The sequence below is a fragment of the Heptranchias perlo genome, chromosome 32 (assembly GCF_035084215.1).
Source record: "Heptranchias perlo isolate sHepPer1 chromosome 32, sHepPer1.hap1, whole genome shotgun sequence".
NCBI classification, from domain to species: domain Eukaryota; kingdom Metazoa; phylum Chordata; class Chondrichthyes; order Hexanchiformes; family Hexanchidae; genus Heptranchias; species Heptranchias perlo.
In genome coordinates this window covers 19,720,572-19,735,542 of record NC_090356.1, presented here as the reverse complement: position 1 = coordinate 19,735,542, position 14,971 = coordinate 19,720,572, and the positions used below count along the sequence as shown (strand labels likewise).

The window sequence follows — 14,971 nt, the reverse complement described above, 5'->3', positions numbered from 1 at the left end:
ACAATGTCTGCACTTGTTACTGACGGGATCATTTTAACCTCACCCGCCTGGTGGGAAACTGATGGGATCGGATCGGTGAATGAAAAGTAAAATCGGGCTGGGTGTAAAACAGGCGGCCGATCCAATCTGTCAATTGCCCATTCGGCGGGTTGGGTTAAAATTACTCTGTGAAAGACATGTGTAACAAATGGTAACAGGCAGGTGGGTTTCACTTACAGGTAAAAGACCCAGGCCCTGCATTATATTTGGTGTTCCTAGTGTAAAAAGTTGACCGTACACCCTCACTGCTTGAATATTTAATAGATTTTGATACGTCTCTAATAAGCTAGTAATTGGGGCATTTGCAGATCCCTTTCCCTTTACATAGAATTGCATAGAATTTTACAGCACAGAAACAGGCCATTCGGTCCATGCCGGTGTTTATGCTCCACATGAGCCTCCTCCCACCCTACTTCATCTCACCCTATCAGCATATCTTTCTATTCCTTCTCCCTCATGTGCTTATCTAGCTTTCCCTTAAATGCATCTTTGCTATCGCCTCAACCACTCCCTGCGGTAGCAAGTTCCATTCTAACCACTCCCTGAGTAGTTTCTCTTGAATTCCTTATTAAAAAGAAAGAAAGATTTGCATTTATATAGCAACTTTCACGACTTCAGGATGTCCCAATGCACTTTATAGCCAATGAAGTACTTTTTTGAAGTGGAGTCACTGTTGTAATATAGGAAAATTAGCTTTATTAGTGACGATCTTATATTTATGCTCCTAGTTTTGAGCTCCTCCACAAGTGGAAACATCTTCTCTATCGAACCCCTTCATAATTTTAAAGACCTCTATTACACGTAGCCTCTAGTCCTCTGTTCAAAACCTGCCTGATTGTGGGATGTTAACTGAACAGGCAGTCATTGCCACTTCTTTTTGATCTCTCCATCAGGGCTCTCCCTGTATTCACCCAGCAAGTGAAAGGAACAGTTAAGTGAGAACTATTTAATAGAACAACAACTTGCATTTATACAGTAAAACGTCCCAAGGCGCTTCACCGGAGCGTTATCAGACAAAATTTGCCACTGTACTACATTACGAGATATTAGGACAAGAACTAGGTTTTAAGGACCGTCTTAAAAGAGGAGAGAGAGGTTGAGAGGTTGAGGGAGGGAATTCCAGAGCTCAGGGCCTAGAGGGCTGTTGGGCCTAGCTTCTTTTTTCCTTTTCTCTATAGGGAGGGGCTTGGCTTCGTCTTGGCAGCTGTCCCCAGTGACAGGATTGGAATCAGGAGCTTACTATGTGGGGAAATCACAGGCACAGTCCCATGTCCCATCACTCCATGCTGCAGCATTCCTGAGAGTGCCCACAAGCAAGGCACTCAACAAAGAGTGAGCAACTGGATTAAACACTCAGTAAAGGGTGATGCAGTGGGTTAGAAACTGCTCTCTCACCTCTGGGACCTGGCTTCAAATCCAGCTCAGACTGATGGGTTGAAAGTGTCTGTTTCGTGGCCGATATGAAATGAGTTTGGACCATCTCAATGAAGTTTCGAGTGGGTATAAGGCCGTAGGACCAAAACTGCCCTTAATTCAACACAATTACTGGCAGACTCACTCAGGCAGGTAACAGGATGTGGGAAATGGAAAAATGTCTTCTGGGGTTGAGGGTGACTCTTGGCTGGGTACCATGCATGTACAGCAGGCCCTAGTGAGCAATGGAAGGCTGCTTGGCTGTGGAGGTTATCACAACCGAGCCTGAGCCTAACCTCATCCAGTACCACTCCATGCACACACACGTGTACCCAGCAGTACTCCCTGGATTATGATCCAGAGCAGGAGCTGATATTTCTCCTCCCTAGACAAAGGGCTCTGTGGCCTTTTGTAACACCCAGCTGCTGCCCTGATTTAAGGTCAGCTCACCCAGCTCCCGGGATCTTCCTGGCCAGAATGGCTCAGTACCGCACCGCATGTCGTATTTAACCCTTTGCCGACCAGGATGCTCACCTCTGTCCTCCTTGATGTTTTGTTTGTGTTCTGGTTCTAGGCTGAGGCTCGAAAGAAGGTGATGCAGGAGAAGCTGAAGAAGAAGGACTATGAGATAGAAATTCTTAAGCGAGAGCTGAGAAAGCAGGACCAGGAGCTGTGTGACACCACCACACAGCTCGTCAACCTCCAGAACGCCAGGGTACGCAGACACCTTGCACCAGAGAGCCCAATGCAGGTTTAATGCTCGCATGTAATCTGTGTGTGTCTGTCACCAAAATGAAACTTTTTAAGAGGTTTTAAGTTTTTTGAAAAAAACTTTTCCTGGAATCTAGGTTGAAAGGGAGCTTGGACTGAAAGGATTGAAGCCTGCTCTCCCTGCTGGTTGTAAAATGAGTTTGCGGTAGCCTTTAGCTGAGGCACATTTTTGGGAGCAGTGTAGAGGGAGCTAACTGTGCTGTGTGTATCCTGGGAGTGCTTGATGCTGACACTGGGTGCCTGAGATGGAAGGCTCTGTTTGCCTCGCCGTGATCAGCACACAATTCATGTAAACAATGATATGTTTAGCACTCATAACATCATCAGGGGTAATAACTTGAAGGAGTTACTGCACCCAATATTGTGAACTACAGTCAGTAACACAGGGCATTGATTGAGAGGAATTAATGACCCCAGTCCTGTCAAGGAGCTGAATAAACAAGTACACTTGAAATGATGGGATAATTTGAGCACTATGATTGTATCTCTACTGATGGTAATCCAGCTCCCTCACACTATGAGGCTGAGTACCGACATCCTGTGTTACTGACTGTATCTCTATCGATATTAGTCCAGCTCCCTCGCACTGTGACTTCTCAAGCTGGTTCTCTTGTTGTTAAATGGCTAACATTAAAAAAAATCAACTAAAATTTAAAAATCAAATGAATATTAAAATTAGTCCGAATGACTTGGTAACAGTTTGATTTTTAATGTGAATCCTGGGGCCAAACCTTTAGGATCATTTACGGGGGGAGAACAATGTCAGCTAGATATTAAGAGAAATATCAGAGTTTGGGAACAGCGTTAACACATCTCTAACACCAATCTCCAGAGCGTTCTGCATGGACCCGTGAAAAAAAACACGGCAACAGACAAAACAGGAAGCTAAAGATCCCACTGCCATTCAGTGGGAGAAATGACCTTTGGCTGTCCATTGATGGGATGTTTTATCTCTACAAAACAAACAAACAAAAAAAACCAACCTCTTGCACCTAACATGTTTTTCCCTAGTAAACCTTAATGAGCATCTCCCAATGCTTGAGGGACACCCCATTGGCATCATTGGAGGGAGGGAGGAAACGAGGATGAGGATGGGGAGTGTTGAGCCTCAGAAACTGGTTCTGAACTGCACCTTCAATTGGCCTTTTCACATAACGTTAAACTAGCGAGTTCCCCCGGCTCTGCCAAAGCTGCTGACTCTCACTGGGATTCAGGTTCTACAGGCACCAGCTACCCTCTGGTGCCTCTCCCAAGTGACCATCCTACATATCGGATTCTAGACAATGAGTATTGGGAGGCTGTTCAACCATGGAAGGGGAATACTGGATAGAGCAGCCCTGGCTGGGTTATTTTTCCCTGCTTGGCCCAGGGGCATTGACCTCAGAGCTTATAAATATGAGCTAGTGAAAATTAAATTGGACACTAGAATGGACTTCTTAATACAAAGGATAGCAAATGTCTCTAATAACGTGCCAGGCAGAGTCAATGGAGACACAGGTGAAATGTGGTTGGATGCTAGGATGAGAGAGTTAGACTCTTAGAGCAATGAGCTTCAATGGGCTGAATGTCCTCTCCTCGCCCTTGATTGTTCCGTTGTTCCTGTGGTCACTGCGGAGTAAGAGCATTCTGCCAATTTCTGTATCTCGTAAAGTGTTGCAGTCTGACAGGGAGCAGCGAGATTAGATCAAAAAACAGTTGCAACTTAGGATACAAACTGAGTGGGATGAATGGAGCTGGGTCATCGAGCTCGATAGAGAAGTTGCATTCCTTCACAAGGAAATGACTGCCTGTGGAACGAGGGAGGTGCCGGGCTGCACTGGCCACACTCCTAATGAATCAGGGCTCTGCCGCAGATACTTGCCTCGGTCACTTACTTGTCACAGTTAGTTACTTGTTGCAATTACTTGCATGGTTTGTAACTTGTAAATTAGGATCAGTGTGATCTCCTGGACTAGTTTCAATCGCCGAAGGGGGTCGGAGAGGAATATTCCATTCCCCCCGCACCTCTAATTGGTCTGGGTTTTTATGCCTCTCCCAGGAGATTACATGGCTCCTGGGTGGGGTGGGGAGTTTTGGTCTCCTTACCTCAGGAAGCCATGATGTGGAGATGCCGGTGATGGACTGGGGTTGACAAATGTAAACAATCTTACAACACCAGGTTATAGTCCAACAATTTTATTTAAAAATCACAAGCTTTCGGAGGCTTCCTCCTTCGTCAGGTGAATGTCAGGAAATCCTTGAACCTTTCGCATTTATATTCAGAGAACAATACCTGGTGATTACAGATAATCTTTCCAACTGCCCGTTGTCAAGGCAATCAAAGTGTTCAGACAGAGAGGTGTTACCTACAGGACCACCGAATACACAAACGGCCAGAACACAAAACAGAGAGAGAGAGGGAGAAACATCCGAAAGGAAGAGAAAGACAGAAAATGACCCGTTGTATTAAAAACAGATAACTTTTATTCGCTGGTGGGGTTACGTGTAGCGTGACATGAACCCAAGATCCCGGTTGAGGCCGTCCTCATGGGTGCGGAACTTGGCTATCAATTTCTGCTCGACGATTTTGCGTTGTCGTGTGTCTCGAAGGCCGCCTTGGAGTACGCTTACCCGAAGATCGGTGGCTGAATGTCCTTGACTGCTGAAGTGTTCCCCGAATGGGAGGGAACCCTCCTGTCTGGCGATTGTTGCGCAGTGTCCGTTCATCCGTTGTCGCAGTGTCTGCATGGTCTCGCCAATGTACCATGCTCCGGGGCATCCTTTCCTGCAACGTATGAGGTAGACAACGTTGGCCGAGTCACAGGAGTATGAACCATGTACCTGGTGGGTGGTGTCCTCTCGTGTGATGGTGGTATCTGTGTCGATGATGTGGCATGTCTTGCAGAGGTTGCCGTGGCAGGGTTGTGTGGTGTCGTGGACGCTGTTCTCCTGAAAGCTGGGTAATTTGCTGCGAACGATGGTCTGTTTGAGGTTGGGTGGCTGTTTGAAGGCGAGTAGTGGAGGTGTGGGGATGGCTTTAGCGAGGTGTTCGTCGTCATCGATGACATGTTGAAGGCTGCGGAGAACATGGCGTAGTTTCTCCGCTCCGGGGAAGTACTGGACGACGAAGGGTACTCTGTTGGTTGCATCCCGTGTTTGTCTTCTGAGGAGGTCTATGCGATAGACCTCCTCAGAAGACTAACACGGGACGCAACCAACAGAGTACCCTTCGTCGTCCAGTACTTCCCCGGAGCGGAGAAACTACGCCATGTTCTCCGCAGCCTTCAACATGTCATCGATGACGATGAACACCTCGCTAAAGCCATCCCCACACCTCCACTACTCGCCTTCAAACAGCCACCCAACCTCAAACAGACCATCGTTCGCAGCAAATTACCCAGCTTTCAGGAGAACAGCGTCCACGACACCACACAACCCTGCCACGGCAACCTCTGCAAGACATGCCACATTATCGACACAGATACCACCATCACACGAGAGGACACCACCCACCAGGTACATGGTTCATACTCCTGTGACTCGGCCAACGTTGTCTACCTCATACGTTGCAGGAAAGGATGCCCCGGAGCATGGTACATTGGCGAGACCATGCAGACACTGCGACAACGGATGAACGGACACCGCGCAACAATCGCCAGACAGGAGGGTTCCCTCCCATTCGGGGAACACTTCAGCAGTCAAGGACATTCAGCCACCGATCTTCGGGTAAGCGTACTCCAAGGCGGCCTTCGAGACACACGACAACGCAAAATCGTCGAGCAGAAATTGATAGCCAAGTTCCGCACCCATGAGGACGGCCTCAACCGGGATCTTGGGTTCATGTCACGCTACACGTAACCCCACCAGCGAATAAAAGTTATCTGTTTTTAATACAACGGGTCATTTTCTGTCTTTCTCTTCCTTTCGGATGTTTCTCCCTCTCTCTCTCTGTTTTGTGTTCTGGCCGTTTGTGTATTCGGTGGTCCTGTAGGTAACACCTCTCTGTCTGAACACTTTGATTGCCTTGACAACGGGCAGTTGGAAAGATTATCTGTAATCACCAGGTATTGTTCTCTGAATATAAATGCGAAAGGTTCAAGGATTTCCTGACATTCACCTGACGAAGGAGGAAGCCTCCGAAAGCTTGTGATTTCTAAATAAAATTGTTGGACTATAACCTGGTGTTGTAAGATTGTTTACATTTACCTAAGGAAGGATATACTTGCCTTAGAGGGGGTGCCATGAAGGTTTACAAGATTGATTCCTGGGATGAGAGGGTTCTCCTATGAGGAGAGATTGAGTAAAATTGGCCTATATTCTCTGAGGTTTAGAAGAATGAGAGGTGATCTAAATGAAACATATAAAATTCTTGGAGGGCTTGATATGGTAGATGCTGAGAGGCTGTTTCCCTTGACTGGAGAGCCGAGAAACAGGGGTCATAGTCTCAAGATATGAGGTCGGCAATTTAGGGACCAAGGTGAGGAAAAACTTTTTCAGGGTTGTGAATCTTTGGAATTCTCTACCCCAGAGGGCTGTGGATGCTCAGTCATTGAGTATATTCAAGACTGAGATTCATAGATTTTTGGACACTAAGGGAATCAAGGGATACGGGGATAGGGCGGGAAAGTGGAGTTGAGGTAGAAGATCAGCCAAAATCTTATTGAATGGCGGAGCTCTAGGGGCTGTATGGCCTACTCCTACTCCTATTTCTTATGTTCTTCTGTGACCGTCACAACAGACTCTCAATAATATGAAGCAAGATTGCATTTGTATGGCACTTTTCACCTTCGCTGCTATTGAAGTACTTTTGAAATTAGTCTCTGTTGAAATGTGGCTGCCTAATTATGCACAGCAAGGTCAAACAGCAATGATATAAATGACCAGATAATCTGTTTTTGGGGGTGTCAGTTGAGGCATAAATGTTGGCCAGGATATCGGGAGAGCTCCCCTGCTCTACTTCAAAATAGTGCCACGGGATCTTTTATGTCCACCTGAGAGGGCAGATGGGCCCTCAGTTTAATGTCTCATCTAAAAGACGACACCTCCAACAGTACAGCACTCCCTCAGTACTGCACTGAAGTGACAGCTTAGATTATGTACTCAAGTCTCAGGACTCAAAACTAATAGCAAAGAATCAGGGAAAGTAAAAAAAAAGTCATATGGGAGGGGGGTGGAGGGAGAAAATAGTTGTGATACTAAGTCATATAGACCAAAAGTATAATTCTAAAGGGGATGCAGGAACAGAGAGACCTGGGGGTATATGTGCAGAAATGTTTTACTGGAATGGTTCCAGGGATGAGGGACTTCAGTGACATGGATAGACTGGAGAAGCTGGGGTTGTTCTCCTCAGAGCAGAGATGGTTAAGAGGAGATTTGATAGAGGTGTTCAAAATCATTAAGGGTTTAGATAAGGTAAATAAAGATAAACTGTTCTCATTGGCAGAAGGGTCGAGAACCAGAGGTCACAGATTTAAGGTGATTGGCAAAAGAAACAAAAGCGACATGAGGAAAAACTTTTTTACGCAGCGAGTAGTTATAATTTAGAATGCACTGCCTGAAAGGATGGTGGAAGCAGATTCAATCATGGCTTTCAAAAAAGGAATTGGATAAATACTTGAAGGGAAATAATTTGCAGGGCTACGGGGAAGAGCGGGGGTTTGGGACTAACTGGATTGTTCTTAGAAAGAGCTGGCACGGGCTCGATGGGCCAAATGGCCTCCTGTGCTGTAACCATTCTATGATTCAATGAAAAGTGATCCAGGTTCAGATCTGATCTCAGATGGGATAGCAATGGGAATTCCACATCTTCAGCTGCCTAAGGCTATGGAAGGAAAATCAATGGGGTTCCCTCTCCTGACTGTAATCCAGTTACCCCTGCTGGGAATTGTGTACGTTTGTAGACGTCAGGGGAGGACAGAATCAGGCTTTCCTCCCACTGTCAAATAGCCCACTAACACCCACCGTCTGCTCAAATAATGGCCACTTGGCTTCACGCCCAAACTGTACCCCAGCAAGAGTCAGCACCATCAGGGGAGATGGGGGGGAATAGAACATCATTTCAATTATAAATTATGTTATATCATTTTATTGGCATTATATTGGATCAGGTGCAAGTTTATATATAGCTCACACTGTTTTTTCCAGGATCTATAGTCTGTATCTTGTAACCTTAACCATTCAAAATGAGAGTCTACTCCAATTGACTGTCATCCTGCTTCTGTAAATATTTTGTAACACGGAGCCTTATCCAATGGTTTTCTTTCCCAGGAGATGAAGCAGAGGCAGCTCCCAGAGGAGTGAGCGAGGGATCAACCCGGGAAATGCTGAAGCCTCCGCACACCCGTAGCTCCCCGCGGGCTAGTTCATTGCTGAGGAAACCGTTTCTATTTTTAGGAAGCTCCTTATCTCTGGTGGTTTCTTTGATTTGACTTGTCACATGTTAATATTGAGTCTTGTCAAATGCGTCTTAAAGAGAAAGACTTGCATTTATATAGCGCCTTTCGCGACCTCAGGATGTCCCAAAGTATTTTACAGCCAATGAAGTACCTGTTGAAGTGTTGTAATGTAAAGCACTCTTGCATACAGTCTACTCTTAATGTTGCTTAATTCAAATTATTGGATAATTATTTCATTTTTAAATGACTGAGTTCTCAGCAATAGACTGTATTTCCGGCCTAAATGGCCCACTAAAGTATAAAAGAGCCAGGATCCAAGCCTCAGGCCCAAAAGTAGCCGCTGGAAGTGTTAGAAAGACGGGGCTGTTTCCAATTGCTTCTCCAACAGGGGACCACCAGCATGCTGGTAAATGTAAAAAGGGGCAAATGGAACTCCAAAGGTCTGAGGTCTCTGTTTGAGTGCCTCTCTCCTGTGGCCCCAGCATTTAATATAAAAGAGCCTGTATTTATGTTGCCAGATGCATTGCTCGTTGCAAACATTGCTTGTTTTGTCAGTCAGTAATTCAGTAACCGGTAATTACAAACATGCTGTGTGTTCCTCCAGAGAGACATGGGCTTAAAATGGGAATTAATTGCCTTTGACCTCGTTACATCTGGGAGGGGGGGTTTGGGTGTGTTGGGCGGGGGGTGGAGGGAGAGTTAGCACGTTCAGCTTTCCAAGCTGATTTATCAAGTTCCTGCCTCCAGGCAAGCATCAAGTGACATTTCAAATCGGAGGCGGAAGGTTCCGGATGCATCATTAGAGTGAGTCTCGATTAGATGAAGCAAACTTTTGTTTTTAGACTGCAGAGAGCAGATTAGAATCAGGGATCTGGACTGACAATGCAGGCAGCACACAGAACGCTACCTAATTATGTTGACAGTCAGAGACCAAGCTCATGACTGAGGCCAAATGTTTTTTATTCATTGGTTGGTGGAGAAAGTTAAGATGAAATGTTTGATTAAAGTGACGCTGTTCTTGGTGCTGTGTTGGAGCAGCAACACACGTCAGGATGGACTTCCGTTTTCACACCTTCCCTCCTTCCCACTGAACTCCTGATCTCGGTCATGTTGCTGTGGGGAGGGAAGAGCGGAAAACAGGCAGTTCCTCACAGGGAAGGGTGGGATGTCAGCATCAGAGGCACCAGACTACCTCAGGAACAGATTCGTCAAAAACTCAGGACTGGGAGTGAGGCCTGTCCCTCAGAAGGAAATGTGCACGCGAGAAGAAAAACTACTGTCAACAGATAAATTATTTTCATTAGCCTGTAATTGAAAACCAGGGCCTGAAATTTCCCCTAAAATTCCAGCCTTGAAGATTAATGCTTAAAATCCCCAAGACCCGTTGGGGAAAAATTCTCTGGTTGCTGTGCTAGTGACATCGTAAATGTGGTCATGACATTTTCCTCTGGTCAGGATTTCTAGTGAATTTGTTGTGAAAGAACCAGAATGTATTTACAACGCCCACAACGCGGTGATCAGGGCAATTCCTCCGTCCAATCAATGAGCAGGCCAATTCTCAGGGCTAGCTGTGTACAGGGCAGAGTGGTAGAGCTCACCGCCCCCTCTCAGGGGGAGCTCACCGCCCCCTCCCACGGCGAGCTCACCGCCCCCTCCCGGGGCGAGCTCGCCGCCCCCCTCCCGGTGCGAGCTCACCAACCCCCCTCCCGGGGCGAGCTCACCACCCCGCCTCCCAGGGCGAGTGCCTGACCTGAATGCCTTGAGGGGGAGGTGCTCAATGGAGGCCAGATATCTTTTGGTAGAGGGGGAATGTTTAAGTTGATTCACACTGTACTTCTTACTGGGACCTCACTGTGAGTGATGATAGAGTAGCTTTGTCAGAAAAGGAAAGAAAGAACTTGCATTTATATAGCGCCTTTCACATCCTTAGGTTGTCCTAAAGCGCTGTACAGTCAATTAAATGTAGTCACTGTTGTAATGCAAGCAAGTGCAACAGCTAACTTGCACACAACAGGGTCCCACAAACAGTGAATGAGAGGAATGACCATATGCCTAGGATTAAGTTACCTGTCTGCCTACAGCTGGGGTACAGTTTGTGAGATGGGAAGAAAATTTAAACAACTTCAGAGCACTGATGTTTTGCTATGGGGGATCTCTGTGGGAGGAACTGGGTTACTGACTGCAACTCCGTGGTTGTTACTTCGGCTTCATCACACTGTCAAATTGAGTAACTCCTTCCAGACAAGTTCCTATCTATCCAGCTATCTTTAATATATTAATAATCTTGTATCTCGCACACTTCCTTTACAACTTTTTCCAATATAAATTCCTATCGCCACATTAATAATGGAAACTGTCCATGTAAACGTCACACTGTAAATAAACCCTGCCCCAGTGGAGGTGCTGTAGGGTCACCACTTGTGGGAGTGTGTGAAAAAAATGGCAGTGTGTTGATTATACATCCTTTGTGGCTTTTATGTTCTACAAACTTAAAAAGTGTGTGAAGATGAGGGAGAGCGAGAGAGACTGGAGTCAGAGAGAAAGTGCCTTTCTTCAGGTTAATGTTAGTTCATTTAAAAAAAAACACCAATTGAATTTTGAAGCCAATGAATTATCTCACACAGGTGATGAAACAGGTAGTTGGTTACATCTGTGAGACACAGATTCTAATTGCTAACACCTTTGGGGGGTTAAAATCAAGGCCAGAGTGTCCTTCCTCCTTCTATCATCTAAAAATACAGAAGTGAGATTAATTCTGAAGGCAAACAAAGCCTCTTTGAGGGAAACAGACACAAAATGAGGTAGAAGAGGGAGAGAGGAGGGAAACAGGTCACGGGTGAGGGGGAAGTGGATGGAGAGTTGAAATGAAAGACAGCGGAACAGGGGGGCGGGGAGGATACAGGGTTTGAGCTGATTGTTTAAAGGGGATAAGCAAAGTATAATAAAATTATAGCAAATCCTGCTCGAAGCAGTACGGCAATAAAAACATCGTCTAATTGATCTTAGAATTCAGCGAAGAGAAATTACCTTCTAATTAACCTCAGGATGTGTCTATTTAAAGCAATTAAGACTTAACGGCCTTAACAAGGCAGACCACATTGCACACAGCTCCCCTTTAATAATAGAATAATATATTGTACATTACACAGTATAATATTAGTGCCTTAATAAAACAGCATATCCACTGACTTGGGATGATTGACGCCATGAGAGATCTGCTAGTATATTCTTAGGCAAATCTCTCTGGAAGTGTTTAACTTTAAAAAGAGGTAAATGTCTGAAATACACAACCAGCAACTATAAAAGGAAAGGCAGGCCCTACATTCTGGAATTCATTCCCTAAACATCTCCTCCTCCTCCCTCTCTTCCTTTAAGACCCTTCTTAAAACCCACCTCTTTGATCAAGCTTTTAGTCACCCCTCCTCATATCTGTTTCTTTGGCTCAGCATTGACTTTGTCCGATTCCCTTCACCCCACCATTGATGGCCGTGCCTTCAGCTGCCTAGTTGCAAAGCTCTGGAATTCCCTCACTAAACCTCTCTCCTTCTCTGCCTCTCTCTCCTTTAAGATGCTTCTTAGAACCTACCTCTTTGACCAAGTTTTTGGTCACCTGCCCTCATATCTCTTTATTTGGCTTGGTGTCAGATTTTGTCTGATAACGTTCCTGTGAAGTGCCTTGGGACGTTTTACTACGTTAAAGATCCTAAATAAATGCAAATTGTTGTTTCGGGTAGAGGCCATTTTTCAGAACTGACAAAGGGTCTACATTCAAAATGTTAACATGTCTTTTCTCTTTCCAGATGCTGACAGGCCTGCTGTGCGCTTTCTGTTTTTATTTCAGATTTCCCGCATTTGTGGGTTTTCTTTTTATCTCTACCCCTTGTACCAGGAACCCAGTTGGCTGAAATATTCATTACTCTGAAGGTTGCTCACTCCCATTTCTGTTCCGTTACTTTTCCTGCTGACTTGCTTTCAAAGAACTGAACTGTTACAGAAAATAAAAGAGAATGATTAAAAAAAAAACTTCCCCAAGGTCCCCAGAAGCTCACACCTCCCTCTGTGCATTCAGAAAACCTGCAAAGACAGCTTATTCTAATCCAACTAGACAGAGCCAAACTCCCGATAAATTCCCTCACATCCTGTCCCGTCTCTTTGCTGCTGCCTCCCTCTTCGAGGCTCCCACAGTTTCTCTTCTTTGGGCTGCTGAGTCCTTTCTTGAGACCTTTGCCGCTATGCCACATAAAGCACCACCTGCCCTCGCAACAAAGAAAGAACTTGCATTTATATAGCGCCTTTCACAACTTCGGGACATCCCGAAGTGCTTTACAGCCAATGAGGTACTTTTGAAGTGCAGTCACTGATGTAACGTAGGAAACACAGCAGCCAATTTGCGCACAGCAAGATCCCACAAACAGCAACGTGATAAATGACCAGGTAATCGTGATGATGGTTGAGGGATAAATATTGGCCAGGACATTGGGGAAAACTCTCGTATTCTTCATAATAGTGCCAAGGCATCTTTTACGTCCACCTGAGAGGGCAGACGGGGTCACAGTTTAATATTTCATCCGAAAGACAGCACCTCCGACAGTGTAGCACTCCCTCAGTACTGCACTGGGAATGTCAACAACAACATTACTGACACTGAAAATCTGTCACAGCTAATTTGTGAAACACTAATCTTAAACTTCTCCAATAGATCCTTTGTGGTAAATGTGCTGCTGAGCCAAACAGACTGGGAAAACAGATGTAAAATCTCATGGGGGAGAATTTCCAGGGAATTCGCCCAATCTCCCGCTAGCAGAAATCCTAGGAAAACAGCGTAAACGGCCGTTACTAGCCATTTCCTCGGGGGTTCCACCAATGTTTTAGCAGTAGGTCGGGAGAAACCCATGGAAATTCCGGGTGCACGTCTCAGAGTACAGCAGCTAAAAGGACACCTCGCTCAACCCCCAGAGTGTGCCGAGTGAATCGATCTTATTTGGGCAGCAGTTGGGTGCTACAATTGGCCCGCGACGCCCCTAGACTAGGGAGGGTGAAAAGCTTGGCTTTCCCGCTCCTTGTCACTATTCAGTGACTGACTGGAATGTCCACCTGTTTGTAAGTCAGGTCAGATTGGGCTTGGTTTTGCTGTCTTCTCCCTCCCCTATCCAGTTGGCTAAACTGCTGAAGCTCATTGTCCAGACAAAAACATGAAGAATGGCCACTTGAGTGAAATGCCAGCAGGCCATAGGTGCCAGTGATACCGTGCCCTGCACCAGCACCTTCAGAAAAGGGAGGGGGGGGTGATTTTTTAAAAAATCTTTATAAATGAGTTGAACCTAACTGTATAAAGGGAATGTCCACAATCGAGTTCCCAGTCATCTCCTCATTGAGAGTCAGACAGTGCTGATTGAAAAGGCTTGGCCCTGCACGGCCTTCTAATTACACCAGCCTGCTACAATCACTCCCTTAAATAACCATCAGATGTTACTAACAAGCACCTCATTAGAGACAGACTGAATTATTGAATCATTCAGCTGATTATCCATAACTACCACACACTGAAAGCATGGAGGTGAACTTCAGGTCTATGAACACCCTCCTCTATTGTGTCAAATTGAGTTTATACTGATTTATTTTTAAAAGTGTAAACTGAATTTTGACACCACTTTTCTAGGAAGGTTTCTGGTGTGTTTTGCAGTCTCTATAAAGCTAGTTTGGAGTGATGGCCTTTTCCACATTCCTATATCAATGCACAGGAAGGCTCCTGCCACGGCTGTTCAGTGGCTCCATTTCAATCTGCTAAGCATTTTAACTGACCCCAGGCTTTTCTATTTTACTCCCGCCCCCTCTTGCTCTATGTTGGGGTAAGGGTGCACAGGCATCAGCAGCCCTCCTGCACCTTTTGCCCAGTGACCATTCTTAGTGTGTGAACCAAGACAGTGATTGTCAAGCAGGCTATTCCCCCACAGAGTGCATCACAACCAAGCTTCCGATGTCCACACACACGCACTTTCCAGCAGGGGTCACTGGATAGCAATCAGGAACAAAAAGCCTGGCTCTTTTTTGTTTCTTTCCCAAGCCCAGAGAGAGACGCACTGAGTTACAGGTAGCAGCAAGATGTCCTTTTAGCTGCTGTACTCTGAAACACGCACTTGGAATTTCCACAGGGTTCTCCCGATCTACTGCTAAAACTTTGGTGGATCCCCGAAAGAAATGGCTAAAACAACAGCTATTTTCTTAGGATTTCTGATTGGGAGAACCCCTTGGAAATTCCCCCTCAAGAGCTTTTACATCTGTTTTGCACCAGAGCTAAAGGTTTGGGTCACTGGAGACTCAGGTTGGGTTTAAATTGTTTTTTTATTTCCTATTATAATTTACTTTCCCACTTC

At 45.6% G+C, this 14,971-nt stretch overlaps 1 protein-coding gene across 2 annotated transcripts in view; it reads left to right on the top strand.

The window, feature by feature from the left end:
- The window catches only part of fhad1 (forkhead-associated (FHA) phosphopeptide binding domain 1), a 112,675-nt gene extending 103,446 nt beyond the window's left edge, over positions 1 to 9,229 (top strand). Inside the window, exons 30-31 of one of the 2 annotated variants that reach the window (XM_067970580.1) lie at positions 2,027 to 2,167; positions 8,470 to 9,229. In XM_067970580.1, coding sequence (XP_067826681.1) covers positions 2,027 to 2,167; positions 8,470 to 8,502 — 174 coding nt within the window. In that variant the 3' untranslated portion in view covers positions 8,503 to 9,229. Of the gene's footprint in view, positions 1 to 2,026; positions 2,362 to 8,469 lie in introns of those variants that run through there. The other variant, XM_067970579.1, reaches the window with a different exon arrangement.
- The last annotated feature ends 5,742 nt before the right edge of the window (positions 9,230 to 14,971 follow it).